Genomic DNA, 17,826 nt, shown 5'->3' with positions numbered 1-17,826 from the left:
AACATTTGTCTTCAGACTATTATTCAACTGCATGGAGTGAGTCAGTCCATTGCAAAGCCATCTCCCCCTCTTATTGTCTTTATTGTTCTGAATGCATTATTGTTCTGCATGCATTATCATTTATTTCAACACTGTAGTAATGTAGTACTTAAATGGCACAGGTATTAGTGCTTGCAGCGGCATGATGGCTCAGTGGTTAGCACTGTCACCTCACAGCAAGAAAGACCTGGGTTCAACTTCAACCCTTGTCCTTTCTGGATGTTGCTTGCATGTTCCCTGGGACTCTGATTTCCATAGTACAAAGACATGCACATTCGATGAAATGAGGACTCTAAATTGTCTATAGGTTTGAATATGTGTGTGCGTGTGCGTGTGTGTGTGTGTGTGTGTGTGTGTGTGTGTGTGTGTGTGTGTGTGTGTGTGTTAGCTCTGTGGTAGACTATTTCCCTGCTTTCAACCTAGTGCATGCTGGGATATGTTCCAGTACTTTCAAACCTTTTTCCTCCATGTACTGCTTTTTCTAGTTTCAAATGGCTCAGTGTAGTGTATGCCTCAGTGTGACTTGCCTCACTGTATTTTTCTCTAACACACTTTTCCTCAGGGCATTGATACGACCGTATGATTTCTATCTATGTACATATCAAATTCACATTTTGATCAGATAACATTCAATTAAATTCAATTCATTTCAGTACCTTACTGCCATTTCAACAAGTTGATTGGAATTTGGTGCAGTGCAGCTCAAAATACAATACAGTTCATGCATACACATAATTTCTTCCATACTCAAGAATGATCAAAAGTACACAAATAAAAGGTAAAAGGAAAAAAGATAAAAAATAATGCCATCCCCATCCTGACCTCAGTCATTACATGCCAACCTAATCACAGACATAGATTAAAACAGACAGCTGTGTGGTACAAATATAAAGTGCACAGTGCTTAGCAGCCTAACTATAAACATAGGATTCTATCGAATGCAGAAAAGTACAAGTGCGAGATAAAGTGCATATTACAGTTAGAGTTGCAGTGCATAGTGCAAATATAAAGTGCACATTACACTTTAAATGGAGACCCCTGAATGGAGAGGGTCACAGCATTGTTAAGAATTTAGTATATGAATTGCAACAGCATATGCACTGTTTTTAAATCTACTGGTTTTGGTACCAATTGACCACCATCTTCTCTCTGATGGGAGTAAGTTAAAAAGACAATTTGCTGGATGAGAGGGGTCAGAGGACACTTTGAGGGCAATAAGTAGGATACAGGAGTAAAAGATGGAGCTCCTTGATAATGAAGGGTGGGTCAGTAAGATCTGTGACTGTGGAGATACTTTGTAGGCTAGCAGATTTTGAGTCAAAACCTACAATAAAATTCATTCAATTGGTCTGGGAGGTTGGGATCCTCATCTTGAATGATGTGTTTTGCATAATAACAAACATTTTAAGCTGGTTGTATGCCATGAGTGTGTTTGTGAATGTGGATGAGTGGTTTGTGGGGAGTTTGAGTGTGTATGCATGTGTGCTTTTCCCATCTCTGTTCATCATTTTCTCTGTTAAGAACTTGGGATTAACTGTGTTGTTTTTAAAGCACTATATAAATAATATTCATATTAAATCAATAATATTTTTTACTTGCACAATTTCCAGAATGTGGAAATCATATAGTTTTTTATAGCATTGCCATTTTCAATTTTCTGAACAGCAGGTAAAGGCCTATTCCAGTTTAATGTAACATAATGAATAGATATTTTTAGTCTACATTGGAATCTATAAATGTCAACCCACTTTTTAGTGTGCGATGGTCAATGTTTTTTTAAGCATCATCCGAATTCTAAATTGGCTCACTGGTAAACAAGTTTTACCCATCAACAAGCACACCAATAGGAACTGAATCTGCTGCTGCGCTGTCGTCCTCCTTCCCCCACACATCTGCAGAGAGAGCATGATCTACGTGGTCTTTCCTCCAACAGCCTGGACTTTTTCGCTGTTTTCACACTTTGGTACTTCCCCAAGTGGAGAAGAAGTTAAGAAATGCATATAAGACTAGAAATGTTTATTTTTAAATTTTTAGATCTGAGAGATCTTCTTGCACATCTCAAGGTATATTTGAGTGAGCATGAATTAGTCCATTTCCCATTCAGCAATTGTAACAAGGCATTTAAAGTGAGGTCGTCATCTACATCCCATGTTTCAAGAACACATAAACATGAAACTGATGTAAATACTAGACTCACATACTCCGAGCCATCTGTGTCCTCTCAGATTGAGCCCTATGAAACTGAAACTGGACCAGGTTACAGATGATATTGATATTAGGTCTTTGTAGAAGAAATCTGTGCCTGTTTTACATGCAACTCCAGGCAAAGTATCTTGTTCCGTCGTCAACTATTCAAATAATTGTTGAAGAGATCAATGGTTTGAATGACATTTGCCATCAGTACACAAAAGACAAGATTAAAGAGACACTTAGAGTTAATACTAACATGTCAGATACCGAGATTGATTCAGTTTTTCAGAGTCTTCAGGAAGCTGATCTGCATGCTGCATGTAGCTCTCATCTCTCCACTGAGTATACCAGAAGGCAATATTTTCAGACTAACTTTGCCTATGTGCACCCAGAAAATGTTTACCTGAGCACCAATGAACATAGAAGTGAAAGTTAGGCACAATACATACCCCTGTATGACACCTTTCTGTTCTAAAAGATCCTGTTGTGTGGCAAGAGTGTGTTAAGCCTAAAAATTGTCAGCAACAATGTGCTACTAGGGTGTGTGTGTGTGTGTATGTCTGTGGAGGGGTTAGCTTGTGTGTATAGGTATTTGTGCGAGTGTCTGTGCTGGCATTGTGGCTGTATCAAGGGCTTTTCTCCATCAGGGTAAGCATGGAACATCATCCTCTGGTACATCATCAACATCTTCATCCACAGACTCAGTTTCCTTATCCACACACATGCACAAGCGCGCGCACACACACACACACACACACACACAAACATACACGTTACTTGGTGTGGCTGTGACTCAGGAGGTAGAGCGGGTTGTCCACTAATCAGAAGGTCGGTGGTTCAATCCTTGACTCCTCCTGTCCGCATGTTGAAGTGTCCTTGGGCAACATACTAAACCTCAAATTGCTCCCGATGGTTGTGCCAGCACCCTGTGCGGTAGCTTGTCACCATCGGTGTGTGTGTGTGTGTGTGTGTGTGTGTGTGTGTGTGTGTGTGTGAATGGGTAATTGAGCAGCAGAAACATTGTAAAGTGCTTTGGATAAAAGCACTACACAACCATTTACCATTTATCATTACTCTACTGACTGACCCCTGACCTCCTAACTGTGCTCAAAGCTAATTCTGGGATCCACATAGTAGATAGTAAAGTAATTGACTATGGTGATAGCTATGCATCCCAGCATATCTCCATGCATTATATTGCCCCAAAATGAATGGCAATGAATGAAAAAACACTGTTTTAGTATATAAATAGAAACAAAATGTCTTTAAACAATAAAATATACTTCTTTACATACTCATGCATGTGCATATTTTTTATATAAAGTTATTTGAATTTAAACATTTTAAAAAATGATATTTATCTTTCCAATTGCTGGCACTGTTTCACATGTGACTTTGCTTCTTGAAAGGACTGCTCCGACCCCAGACAAAAGGTAAAACCCACTTCAGCACCTCATTTCACTGGACACAGACATGTCTTGTGATATCATATCTATTTTTTAACAAAGAAAATGTATAAGGGCAGTGTGAGGTCTACAAAGGTGGTTTGTTGCCTGAGGGCAACACTATGCCATAGAGGGTTAAGAGGCTATAGAAATGCAGTAAAACAGTAGAAAATACATCTTCACAAGAAAGTTTGTTGTGGCATACTGACTTTTTTAATGGGATGTACAGTGGTTGTTATGGACATTGAACCAAAAGGGGACGTGTTATGCTTTTCCTTATTTTCAGACATATATATAATGTCACAATGTCGGATGTTCATGTTAAAAGTGGCCGACGTGTCAAATAACGAGGTTAAGCGCATGTAGCAGTAATCCCTGTTAGCAAAAAGCAGCAGCTTCAAACTGCCCTGAACGCTAAGTTTCCAAGTGTTTTTTCTACTTTCAGCCCGAGCTGACGTCAGTTCATGACGGATTTCTTTATATGGACATCTGCTACGTGCACAGTGCACAAGTTCGCTGCCCCACTCCAGGAGTAGTTAGGCCAAGCCACGACGCAGCACAGCAAAGTAAAATAAGTAGTTTACCTGTTGGAGGTGTGCTAGTTGTCTGCAGCTCTTCATAAAACATCTCACTGTGGCTGTCATTATTTCTAACTGATCCGCTGAACAAATAGCTCCATATGTTGTTGTTTTCAACCATTTTTTAGCGCTGCTAACAAAGTTCCGCTAATTCAATGAGGACTATGTTTTACTTCCTGCAAATTCTTCAAAATAAAAGACTCCCGTTAGTAGGTCATTTAAAAGCTTTAAATTTGAAGCAGTAAAACAGGAAATGTTTGGTTTGCATTGACGGTAAAATTACACAATTCTGATACGTAAAGCTGGCAAATCAGAACAGAGTGGGCTCATCGGGAAGGGGGCCTTAAAGAGACATCAGCTAAAGCGGAGTGTAAGAGAAACTGTGTATATTGAGGGGCTGCATAAAGGGCCAGTATAAGATAAATAAGGAGTTTTTTGAACTGTGAATCATGCTGAGCTACTCAAGTGGAGTCCAAAAATAAAAATTTAGAGCTCTAATATTACTGCATGTTTGGTCGGGCCTATAACACCCTGGTATCCAAATTGTTCAACCTTACAGCCACAAATAAACATGTTAGCAACCACCTGGAAGCAGCAATCAACAAACACCTTGGCAATTACTTACTAAACACCCAACTTATGGAAACCCTAGTGATCATCTGTATTTTGAAGTTATCACCTAATAAACACTAGCAACCACCTAGTATACCCTAGCAACCAATGACTACAGCTGGCCACCACATACAAGCACTTTACCAACCACGTAGAAACACCCTGGCAACCGTCTGATACACCCTAGAAACAGCCTAGGAATTTTGTGTTCATTTTGAGCAGGAAAGTGGTAGGGCTGACCCGAATGCTTCGAAGTTTCGTTCGATGCCATGGTATTTGTATACATATAAATAAAAAAATAATCTCCCTCTCACCCCCCTCCCATGGGGGGTGGTGGTGTGTCTTCCTCAAGCTTGGGTCCTCTACCAGAGGCCTGGGAGTTTTCTGTAAATTCTTCACAGTAAAAGTCTCCCATTATTTAGTCATTTAAAAGCTTCTAATTTGAAGCAGCAAAAGTACAAAAAGTATTTTCATCAGCCGTAACTTAACACAATTCTGATATGGCTGCCCCTCAGCAGGCTTCCAGAGAGCTGGCCAATCAGAGCTGTGGGGGCTCATCGGGAGGGGGGCCTTAAAGAGACAAGAGCTAAAATAAAGATAAATAAGGAGTTTTTTAACTGTGAATCATGTAAAGCTACTATAGAGGAGTCCAAGAATAAAAATACAGAGCTGGAAATGAGCATAATAGGTCCCCTTTAACGGTTTCCATGGACCAGTGATCAGGTTTCTCCAGCAGAAATCTACCTGTGCTAAATGGCTTTCTCTTAATCCCTTAACCTGATTATGGAAATTATATTTCTGGCATTCCAGAAATTGTAGGGTTTAAACAGACTATTAAAGTGCGTGTAGAGGCACTGAATTTAACAGACAACATGAGAAAACATGGAAAAACATACATCTATTTTCTATAAATACAGAGGTATGTGCATGGCTGCCATTCAAATGGGTGCATTGTTTGGAAAATCAGTGGAACCATTTAATCTGTATTATGGTAATGGCCTGAAGGGTTGGCTTGGTACCTGTTATATTTCAAGTAAGTGACATACTTTGTTTGGCATTCTAGAGAATGAATCAGAATTCTGATTTACCTGTCAAAGTTTCCAGAATTACTGGTGTGTGGAAGTTCATATTAAGATCAGATGAAGGTGACTGATTACTTGTATCGGGCCCTATAGTGACATCTAAGGAGGAAATTTCTCTATGTTTGATAACATTAAAAGTAAAATTAGGCATTGCTGATGGCTTCCTGACTTATATTGAAAAAGACTAGAGAAAAAGAGAGAGAGCTGGGAGCACCACTGAGAGAGAGAGAGAAAGCGGCTGTGGTCAAGCGAGCTAGAGAGTGAATGAAAAGGAGGGAGTGGCGGGAGAAAGAAAATCAGTGAATCAGATAAATCAATAAAATGTTATTTTCTGATTGTTTCACAGTGGTTATGTTCTAGAGCACAAACATGCCCACACCCCCACACACCTCTGCTTAAGCCCATGGCAGTGTGCCGCACCACCTGATAGTTTTTTTTGTACAAAATTTCAAGCATAATGCTTAAAATAACAGTTGAGTTGTTAATTTAGATAGATTTATTTTCCTTAAAATTAGGATTTTTCAATTTTTTTTACAGTGTACTATACTGGTACACCAATTTTATTTTATTTATTTGTTATTATTATTATTTATCATTATTTATTATTTATTTATTTTTAATTAGACTGTATGTTGTGGACTGTTATCTAAAGAGTTACACACTTCTTCAGATTTTGGCTTGTGTTACCAAACCACTTTCACAGACATACATTAGGTATCCTCTCTCTTCTTCTACATATTCACTCAGATTCATACATCATTCCATTTCCTCTCTGCAGTTGAACCTATGACAGATAATTAGGTGTGTGTGTGTGTGCCTCTCACTTTCTCCTTCGCTTGGTTTTTATTAAAAGATTTTGTCCATCTCCCTTATCGCACAGACAATGTTGACGGAGAGGGAACATCATATATAACATTTTTTTTAATCTAAGAATCTTATATGAAACCCATAGACTGTTGAATGATTGCTACGGTTCCCGGTACAAAATGGAGTTGAGAGCAAGGAAACAACACAGAACATAGTCTCTTTTTTAAATTAAACACAGACGCAGCAAAGCAGAGAAAGAGGCCATGGGCACAGTATACATGTAATAAAAATTATGTTACAGTAAAACACCCCAGTAAAGCTGTGAAATTAAAAAGCATGGATGTGCAAGACAGTAAAGCTTTCCAGTCTCTTGAGGAAGATGTATGTAGAGCCTTGGCTGACTATCCATTTCTTTCCTTTTGCCTTAGGTCTAACAACTATGACCACAGAGAGATGAGCAAAGAGGGAAATAGGTGAGACAGAACACTCTAGGCACTAAATATTGACACGATTGGTTGCAATTTAAGTCAAATACATAGGGAATTCATTCATTTCAATACATGGTGTTTTAATTCTAAACAGGTGAATCAAACATTTTATCATACCACAGAGACACTTATTGTGCCAAATAATCTTTGTCATCACATTCTGAAGACATTATATAGTTGTGATTTGTCTTATTGTGGCATTATCTGTGGGGAATCATAGGAAGGAAGCAGTTACATTCTTGACTACATTTCCTCTGCGTATACTTACATGTGTGTGGTTGAAGTAAAGGCTAGGATGGGGGCTGCGAGTGTTCTCAAACAGCAAAATGGGGGTCGCTTGATGTTTTTATGAAGCAAGTCTGTTTGGAAATGAATCGTTAGTCTCTGTTTTATTGCTCAAATTACCCGAGCTGGTCCTTGTCCTGTTTGCCCTTAATTAACAAGCGTTCAATTCCCCTATTAATTAGCACAAGCTATTAGCTATTTTACATCACTCTTCATTTGTCGACAATTAAAAGGTCTATTATTAAATGGCATGCCACATGGTTAATTGTGCAAGTGGCTCGGCGGCAGGGGAGGAGCGGGAAGGGGAGAGTGCGGACTCGCTGAATGTGGGGAGGAGTCAGAGAGGTCTGCTGTAGTTCTAACACAACCTTTACAGTCTGTCTGTCTTCAGTCCTCTGCCTGACACTCTGTCCTCAAGAGAGAGACCATCTCTCTCACCACTGTCACACACTCGCTGCGTTCGGACCCAGATGGCCCAGCTCAGCAGTACAGTTAGAGGATGGGAGGTGTGTGTAGTTCTGGATCGGAGGGCTCTTTATAAGGCTGACAAGTGCAGTTTCCTTCATACTGGAAGACCAATGGGTATAAAATATGAGCAGGTTTAGTACATCCTAGTTCTGTAGTAAAGTTTTGGTCACTTTCAGTAATTTCAGTTGTGTCTGTGTCTAAATTTCTTATCACAATCAGAGTCACTTTACAGTTAAATACAGTAAATACATAAAAGTTTGTGTCAGTGAAATGGGAGCCTGAGAGTTTATTTGCTTCTACACTCTCTTCGTAATATTACTTTTATCAGATTATTTTTATCATATTATTTATCAGTTATTTACGCATTTAAAGCAGCTATAATCATAATCATAATCATATGACCAGATCATGAACTTGCAGATATTTACTGTATCACTGGACTCTGCAGTTCCCCAAAGCTCTATGGAGCTCATTGTTTTTCACCTCAAACCCATTTAGTTTCACTCTCACTGCATTCATATTGTCTTTTTCAGCTGCAGCATTTTCAGAGAAAAAATAACTGTAAATTACCTGCCTACTACCAAACTGTAGACAGACAAAGTTACAGCCTAGCTAGTGAAGATAGTGGATCATTTAACAGCCAAAGAGCCAAATATTTACTGCAAGTGTTGGTGGAGACCAAAAACAGAACTAAGGAGCATGAATACATTTGGCAGGTAGATGCATACGCAACTCCAAATTAATGTTAGTAATTTTTAAGCTGATAATACATCAGTGTTGTGTTCACACCTTATTTCAATTGCCCCAAACTGGCCAAAAAACAGCAGTAAAACTGTTTACTACAGTTTTAAAAATGGAGCTGAAGGTACAAAAATTCAAACATAAATCTGGGGGTATTATTGTAGCAATATTATTTGCAATGTTGTTATTTGCGAGTTATTAAACTGTATCTCAAGCTGTGTGTGCGTAATCACATTTGTAAATGTGTAAAAGAATCTCTAAATGCGTACTGAAATTTGTGAATGTGTACAGGAATCTGCAAATGTGTATTCAGAATTTATGTGTGCGTGATTAGATCTGTAAATATGAAAAAGAATTACAAATCTGTATTCAGTTTTGCAATTGTATAGAGATTTGTGAATGTGTAGACAAATCTATAAATGTGTACATAGATCTGTAAATGCACATTAGATATTAATGCCTGAAAAGTTTATGTATTTTGCTCCAGGAGCTAGAAATACAGACAAGTCGTCATTCAACTCAGGCACACTGCTCAATAGGTTGTCTTTTTGGAGCGGCCCTGAGCCAAGGCTTACAGGCTCCTGCTGCCAGGCTGACGCTTCTCACTAAAAAACTTCCTCTGCCACAGGCGCGCAACCAAAACAACACGGCAGGATGAAATGCAGCCGCAAAAGTCACTGCATTGTTCCCCACTGCTTTAACAACAAGCAGAAAAGGCACACCCACATTTCTATGACTATCCATCTAATGAGTGACTGGTCACTCTTCAGCATCACTAACAGAACAACATGACAACCTGTCATGTTTTAGCCTCGCTAGAAACTGCTAGCACAAGCTAACATTAGCTAACAGACAGAGCAGAGTGTTTACTCCAAGACAACTTAAACCGTAAGTAAACACTAATGTCTTATATGAGATATTCTGTTTGTGGCTAACATTGTTACAATGGAGGTGTGCAATCTGATCTGTATTTTATTGCTGGAGCTTTGCTACAATTAGCGTCTAGCCTGTTTCGGTAACAAGATGTAGCTTATGTCATGTAACATTAAAGTTTATAGAGAACTTAAGGTTATTTACATAACCCCGGTTCTCTGAGTAATATGAGTGAGATGTCTCACTATGGGATGCACGCCTCGCTGCAGACCTCAGAAGCATTAATCTCATTACGCCAATCCTGATTGGTGAACGTGTTCGTCCGCACCAGGTAGTGCCACCTACCTTAAATAGCTGCTGCGGATGACACAGTCTCATTCAAGATAAGCACCTCTTCTCACTCACCCAAGCAAGAAGGATTGTTTGGTGAGACATCTCACTCATATTACTCAGCGAACCGGGTAAATAATCTAAAGTTCTCTTTCATAATATTCGTTTCGATGTCTCACTATGGGATGTGGTAGCTCCCGTATTGCCAGACAAGCTAGCATCCACCAACCCACAGGGAGAGGCGAAGACCAGCTCACCGCAGCACAAATATCCTGAACAGAAACTCCCCTGAATAAGGCCCAGGATGCGGCCAAGCCACAAGTAGAGTGCGCTCGCAGACCCGCCCGCGGCTGCAGACCCTGACTCGTATAAGCCAAAGCAATCGCCTCCACCACCCAGTGGGAGAGGCGTTGCTTAGTAACAGGTTTTCCCTTATGAGGATTAGCCCAGGAGACAAACAGCTGATCGCTCCTCCTGAAACCCCCAATCCTATCCATGTAAGTGTGCACTGCACGAACTGGACATAACACACGCAACCGCTGCTCTCCAGGCGGGGCCACAAGGTCGATAGGAGAACATGAACCAACCACCTTGGGCACAAAGGTGAGGCTTGGCTTCAGAATCATCCTTACATCACCTGGGGCGAAGGGATGCACTGAAAGCGCATGGATGTCGCTAACTCGTTTAGCCGAAGCCAGCGCCAGTAGCAACATTGTCTTGAAGGACACGTGTTTCAGGTCCACTTCCTCCAGTGGTTAAAACGGAGGACCCTTAAGCCCCTCAAGAACCACAGCTAAATCCCACAGAGGCACCAGCGGTCGAGAGACAGGGAGAAGCCTGTGCACTCCCTTCATAAAACGGCAAACCAGCAGGTGTTGGCTCGCTGTTCGTCCCCCAAATCTGACATGACAGGCGGCGATGGCTGCCAAATGCACTTTAATCGTGGAAAAGGTTTTTCGCTTGTCAATCAGGTCCTGCAAGAATGACAATATCACTCCCACCGGACACTGAAAAGAAATGTGTCCCTCTGTGAGACACCATTCCTCAAACACTCTCTACTTACAGCCATACAGAGACCTAGTGGAGGAGGCTCTAGTGTTTTGGATAGTGGCAATCACTGTCTGTAGAAGCCCCACTATGGTGGACAGCCCCACTGCCTGGACAGCAGGTCCGCACCCATGTTCAGGGTGCCCCCAGAACATGCGTCGCTCTCAGGGAGAGGAGACACTCAGTTTGCGTGCCAGCGTGTGTAACTGACGGGAACGCAACCCCCCTTGACGATTGATATACGCCACTGTCGTCGTATTGTCTGTCCTCACCAAGACATGGTGACCGACGAGAGACAGGAGGAGGTGTTTCAGGGAGAGAAACACCGCCAAGAGCTCCAGAAAATTTATGTGAGACCGTACGAGACCAGAGCTCCAATGTCCTCTCACAGACCGGCCCTCGTGTATTCTGCCCCAGCCTGACAGACTTGCATCTGTAGTGACCACTTTCCTGGACAGGACGGAGCCCATGGGCCTCCCCTGGGTCAGGAAAGACGGGGCTCGCCAGTGACGCAGCGCTCTGATGCACTCCGATGTGACCAACACTCTCCGCGCGCCATGACGCACGGGATCTAGCCTAAGGGAAGCCACCCAATACTGGAAATCCCTCATGTGGAGGCAGCCAAGACGGACTACGAGAATGGCAGACGCCATCAGGCCAAGTAATCAAAGACATAATCTGAATTGAACAGATCTGTGTGGACGAAAAAGCGCGAGGCACGTCTTGAAAGTCTTTACTCTCTCCGCCGAGAGGCGAGCTGTGAAAGACACTGAGTCCAGCGATAATCCCAGAAAGATTACGCTCTGTGCTGGAGATGCTCTTCTCTGCATTTACCACGAAACCCAAGTCGGATAGGTGTCGTATGAGAGTACGAGTGTGTGCCCCGCCTTCCTGCTCCGATTGCGCTAACAGAAGCCAATTGTCCAGGTACGTGGCCAGGCAGATGCCTTGCCGCCTCAGCGGGGTTATTGCCATTTCCGTGCACCGTACGAACACCCTCGGGCTTAGAGACAAGCCGAAAGTGAGTATGCGATACTCGTAACATACCCCGTGGAAAGCGAATATTTAGAGTGAGTTATTGGAGGCCATAGTGTGTTTGTCTGCTGTGATCTGATCATTGTGCTGAACAGAGTCCTTCATCTGCTACAGTGAGAGCCACCAGTATCCAACCCAGCAACCCAGAATTTTGTTCTGACACAGAACACCCCAGAAAAACTAGTAGTTTTGCAGAAGTAATGACCATCAATCTGTTGACAAGAAATCTGCAGAATGTTTGTCTACAAGTTAACATGGCAAAGATTCCAATATTGTTGGTACACAATAATTTAATAATAAGCTATAAAACTTACAAAATCTGATTATTATGATTACACACACAGAGATTCTGAATGCACAGTTGTAGATTGCTGTACATTCACAAAAGTACGCATTTAGAGATTCTTTTACACATTTACAAATCTGATTACATACACACAGATTGAGTAACGGTTTCACATTTCTCCACACACTTTTGCAAATAATATTGCTACAATAATACCCCCATACATAAAGGTATAACACAAATAAATGGACAAAGAGGAGATAACAGAACAGGGCAAAATTCACATAAAAGAAAAAAGTGAAAGAAGTAAAGTCAGCAAAACTAAAACAAAGCATAATTTAAAAACAAAACAAAACAGGGAAACTAAGTAAAAAGAGGCGAGAACACAAGAAGATAAACAGGCAGGGAGTGAGTTTCCAGGAGAACAGACTGTAAAGAAAGACTGAGGTGAGCAAGGAGAGACACACAGAGCAGTAGTATCCTTTCTCTCTCCCTCACCCTGCCTCACCTATCCTCACCCCTCGCCCTCTGCCAGGGCTTAACAAGTGGCAAGGGAAGCAGGCAGGCCAGAGCTGTACTGATTGACAGAACAATTACTGCTAACACGCACTCCGATGGAGAGGCAGACATCTCCAAATAGAATTTCACTATGCTGTTGCATCACACGCTTACAGGAAGACTTTTTCTAGAAAAGCAAAATTGTCCTGACTGACTGACTGATTGACTGACTGACTGACTGTCTCTCTGACGGACTTGGAGCTGAGCACAACTGCTTGAAAAGCACTCCTGTTTTTTGTGTTGCCTCCCATGAAAAAGAGAAGAGAAAAAGCATTTACCCTTGATCAAGGTTGGTTGGTTCTAACTTTAGAGGCAATGTTTGGCAACCCATTTCCTCCAACTCTGACTGTTCATCTGTTAGCTCAGTTAGAGGTGTAGCTATTTTTATTCACACACCTACTGACTGACGAAGAAGTGGAAAGTTAATTAAAAGAGACCCCACACATCAGAAAATTTCCAATATATTATAAATTACAGATTTAATAAGCTAAAAACTATGTGAACACATGCATTTTAGACTGTGAGGCTAAAGTAACAATAATGTTAGAATTACATTGTGTTTGAGTTATCTTAATTTAGCTAAAAGCTTACACAATAAGCAAAATATGCAAAAATGTCAATGTTGCCATAAAGTCTCCTAATTGAATTACGGTCCTCATGTTGTACAGATAGGAAGGTTTGTTGTCATATATTTTAAATTTGACACTAAACAAATTGATTAACTGCCCTCATAGAAAATGAATCATTAACTATTTGACAATGTAATGACAAGTAAAAGCAACTGACATTCTCCAGCAGGTTCATAAATGAGAGGATTTGCTGCTTTTCTCAGTTTCAGTCATTGTAAATTGAATCTTTTGGTCAGACAAAACAAGACATTTGAAGACATCAAGTTAGACTCTGGGGACTTGTGATAAATATCTTTTAACATTTCATTTCAAACCAATCTGAAGATTAATGAATAATGAAAATAATCATTAGATGCAGCTCTAATGTGTAGCGTTGAAAGATATTTATTCTGTCCCCTCTCTTTCTACATTGATCCACACAGGACTCTGGATGAAGCATTTGTTGGTTGATGCAGTCAGACTCGTGCAGCATCCTGGCCATTACCCCATCCCACAGCATTCGGCCTCCAACAGCTGCATTACACCACGCTCTCTGACTTTCTAATTAGCTTATCTCAGAAAATAAGGATGCTGGGCAATTCTTTGCTCTAGCAGTCCAACAACTAGCAGACCACAGGGAGTGTGTTTGGCACCTAGTGTCACCAAGGGGGCTATTGTGTTCGACAGACTAGTGCAAGAAAATATGGTTTGTTCTCTTTTCTCTGTCTCATAATCACTCTCACTCCCTCGTTCATTTCATTAACATTTTTATTTTGAACTGCTATGTAATTTTAAGCATTTCAAATATCGATCACAAGAGCTGATTTTAATTGAAAGATTTTATAAATTTGGAATTTACAGTGAGTAATGACTAAGTTTTCAAAAAAGAAAGTTGTTTGCTTTTATTCTTCAGCTTCTGAACTATATGGCACCAGTTACATCAATATTTATTAATTGATATGTCAGTTACAATAATGGGTGTTTTGCAATTCCTTAATACACAACAAAATAATAAGCTATGAAGCTTCACATGTTGTAAAGAGCACAGTACAAAATAAAGAGTCTGAGAGTTTACAGAATAAAAGCCATGGTTAATCTGTCTCACATTTCAGAAGCAATGTAACCTGTTTTGATTAGTTCATCCATGATTCATTACATATCAAACATGTAACCTGTAGCTGTGTTTAAATGCCAGACGATACTGTCAAAGCTGTCCTGATGTCTCCTGTACCAAGAACTAGATGCTAGAGGCGTCATGGAGTGAGGGATGGAGAGAAAAAAGGATGGAAGAAGGGATATAGGATAGATCCTTCCACCTGTAGCAGTGAACGTCCTGCAGGACTGTAATCTGCCGGTTGTCTCTCACTGAGACGCCCAGCTTAGCCGAGGCCAGCCAAGCCCTGCAGCCTCCAGCACCAAACGACGCTGGGGCCCCAGGACATAAGGCACCTGCACAGGGAGATAAAGGCTTCAACTCCTGGGCTAATACTGACGATTCTTTTGATAAATACAGACGTGGGGGTGTCGGGGCGAGGGGTGGGAGAGCAATCTTTTCTAGCTCACTCTTTTTCTCATTCTCTCCTCCCTGTCTACCTGTCTCAGTAATCTGTCTTTCTTGTACTCTGTGTTTTTCTTCCTCCACCCTCTCCTTCTGTCTGTTTCTCCGCAAGTCTGTCTTGCTCTCTTCTTTTTTTCTATCATTCCGTCTCTCTGTACCTCCTTTATCCTGTCCTGTGTGAGTTTGGATCAGACAGGCAAAGCTCTCCACACTCTGCCTTTTTATTTATTCCATATCTGTAACTGTCAAAAAGAAGATTGCTACTTTAGGAGCTGTCTGTGCTTTGTTGTGCTCATGGAAAGTCAAATAGAGGAGGTTGTGTTAAAAGCATCTTGACCACTTTGTGGGGACACAAACAATGTCAGCTGCAGTCTTGGAAGCCCCAGACAGTCGAAAATGGCTCTACAAATGCATGAGACATGATGCCTCTTAGATGGCACAGTGCTGAGAGGAGCGGTTAAAACAGTATTAGCCTGGGGAGGTAAATGGAGTCAGGCCTCTGCAACGTTACCTCCTGCTGTGTCTGTCACTTAAATACCTATTTATGAGAGCTTATTGAAACATAAACATGGTCAGGGTTGCATGATTAGCATATTAAGAAGAGCTTTGGGACCTAAATGACCCAACAAGGCTGCAGTACAGATTAACACCTCAGACGTTCAAGATTATGTCCAATGAGAAGTCAAGACCATTCAGAAGGAGGGGTTTTTTATAACGTGGGACAATAATTACCTTGCACAAAATGTCACCTAAATTACAACAGTTGAAATAGGAATATAACTTTGCTCTATCGCGCTGTCTGCGTGGTAACTATACTGACAGTATAACTACACTCACCTGAGAAATAACACCAATTTTAAAGCAAGCACTTGCAAGCTTCCCTGTAAATAAATGGCTGGCAGGATGAGACAATAGTAGTGGCTCTAGCACTGTGAAAAAGACACATCTCCACTGGCACAACAGAGAAACTGAGTGCAAAGTTGCAATCACACCACATGGAGTCAAAACAGAGAGAGCGAGGCAGCCAAGCTGAGCTGCATCATGTTGGTGCTGTATCACAGACAGCAGTTCATCTTTCCTGTCTACGGTGTCGTGCCCATTGTCTCTTCCCATTAGCCTGCGACCGACGTGCTATGGTATGGACGGTGCGGGCGCTAGGCTAGCAGACTCAGACAGCTCAGGGTGGCAGATGCCTGGCGTTTCTGCGGATGCCCTCCATCAACTGATGACAGATGTCAGGGCTCCTCTTGGACGGCAACACTTCATCACGCTACCCTGTTCTCCCTCCTCGCCCCACTGGATACACCAGCCTGCTTGGCAGACGCTGCGCCCAACCCCACTGCACCAGCCCCATTCCCTCCTGCCACACCTATTCATCCACATACACACACACACACACATTTCTGCATCCATCAGTCAACCGTTATTACATCAGACAGCCATCATACTGGCAACCAATGGATCACATGCTAATGCGCCCGGACGCATCCACTCTGAAAATCTAAAGTATCAGTCTTTAGGATGTGTGTGTGTGTGTGTTTGTTTGTGTGTGTGGGTGTGTGTGTTAGGGAATGTATGTGTCTACTGTTGGGCAGAGAGGAAAAGTTTTTTGAAAGTGTAGAAACTTAAAGTTTAAATACTCTGTCAGCATTCTTGTAACCACAATGTGGACTGAATTTTTACAGATGAGATGACATTGCTACATTACAACATGCAACGTAAAGCTAATAGAGTTGGTGCTACAGTAGGTTTGTCTTTGTCCACTTACCATTTTGGCCTGCTGGTAGACTTGACTACAGGAGACATGCCATCTCTATACAGGCTCTTGGTCTTGGAGAAGTTCACCACGTTGAAAATGACCCTCTGAAAGACAAACATTGAAGCCATTAAACATTAAAATGCCAGTGGAGGGAGTTCCAGTGACATGGTGGAGTGAAAACGTGAACTCAAGTGCTCCTCATCTGTTCCGATATTTACTTACTTAAATCATCAAGTTATATCTTTGAAACACACACTTCTTGCATGAGAGCAATAAACTTAAACAGATTTGTGGCTAGTGATAGCCATAACCCACGGCTAGTCACTGGCAAAGCTACAGAAGCTAATGCTAGCCCTAACCTAGCCCATGAAATCCTTTCACCACACTGTAGTCCTCTCAGGTAGTAAAAATCCAAGAGATGGAACACAGTTTGAACAATGTGGATGGCAGAGTTGCCATACTGGAGCGCTCCTGGAGGCTGGGACCTCAAGACCACTTAAAATATGCAGGGGGTCCAGTACCCAAAAAGGTTGAGAACCAGTGATCTAGATCACAGTCTGTAAATTGTGCTTAATATCTGTGTCAAACTGGTGCTAATAATATAATCTAGTTTTAGACGCTGATCTGCTTATTTCTCTCTTCAGGAAACACACTTTTTCAATATGTGATAGGGGCTTGTAAACGGCTAAATAAACCTGTAATTTTAGCAAACATATATGCACCTAACTGGGATGATGACACTTTTATTATTTCATTTTTTTCAGTCCTACCCAATGTGGACAACCATCTTTTAATTATTGGTGAAGACTTCAATTGTGCTCTCAGTCCCGAACTGCTCCATCCCCAGACCTGTACCACTGTCCAAGACAGCTAAAGTCATTTATAATTGCATTGAACAATATGGGTTGTTCAGCCCCTAGAGGTTTAGTTTCCCGATGGGAAGAGCATTTTCTTTTTTTTTCACCAGTTCACCACACTTATTCACAAATTGATTATTTCTCGACACTCGGCTTATACCCATTACTGACAACATCACA

At 41.4% G+C, this 17,826-nt stretch overlaps 1 protein-coding gene across 3 annotated transcripts in view; it reads right to left on the bottom strand.

Annotated features, from left to right (window-relative positions):
- agbl4 (AGBL carboxypeptidase 4) overlaps positions 1-17,826 on the bottom strand; it is a 434,053-nt gene that overhangs the window by 159,882 nt on the left and 256,345 nt on the right. For all 3 annotated transcript variants that reach the window (XM_067597035.1, XM_067597037.1, XM_067597038.1), the window contains one exon: positions 16,799-16,893. In XM_067597035.1, the coding sequence (XP_067453136.1) occupies positions 16,799-16,893 (95 nt within the window). The remainder of the gene's footprint in view (positions 1-16,798; positions 16,894-17,826) is intronic.

This window comes from Thunnus thynnus, chromosome 8, assembly GCF_963924715.1.
Source record: "Thunnus thynnus chromosome 8, fThuThy2.1, whole genome shotgun sequence".
Lineage (NCBI taxonomy): Eukaryota > Metazoa > Chordata > Actinopteri > Scombriformes > Scombridae > Thunnus > Thunnus thynnus.
The sequence above is the reverse complement of the archived record's forward strand: the minus strand, read 5'-3'. Positions and strand labels throughout refer to the sequence as shown.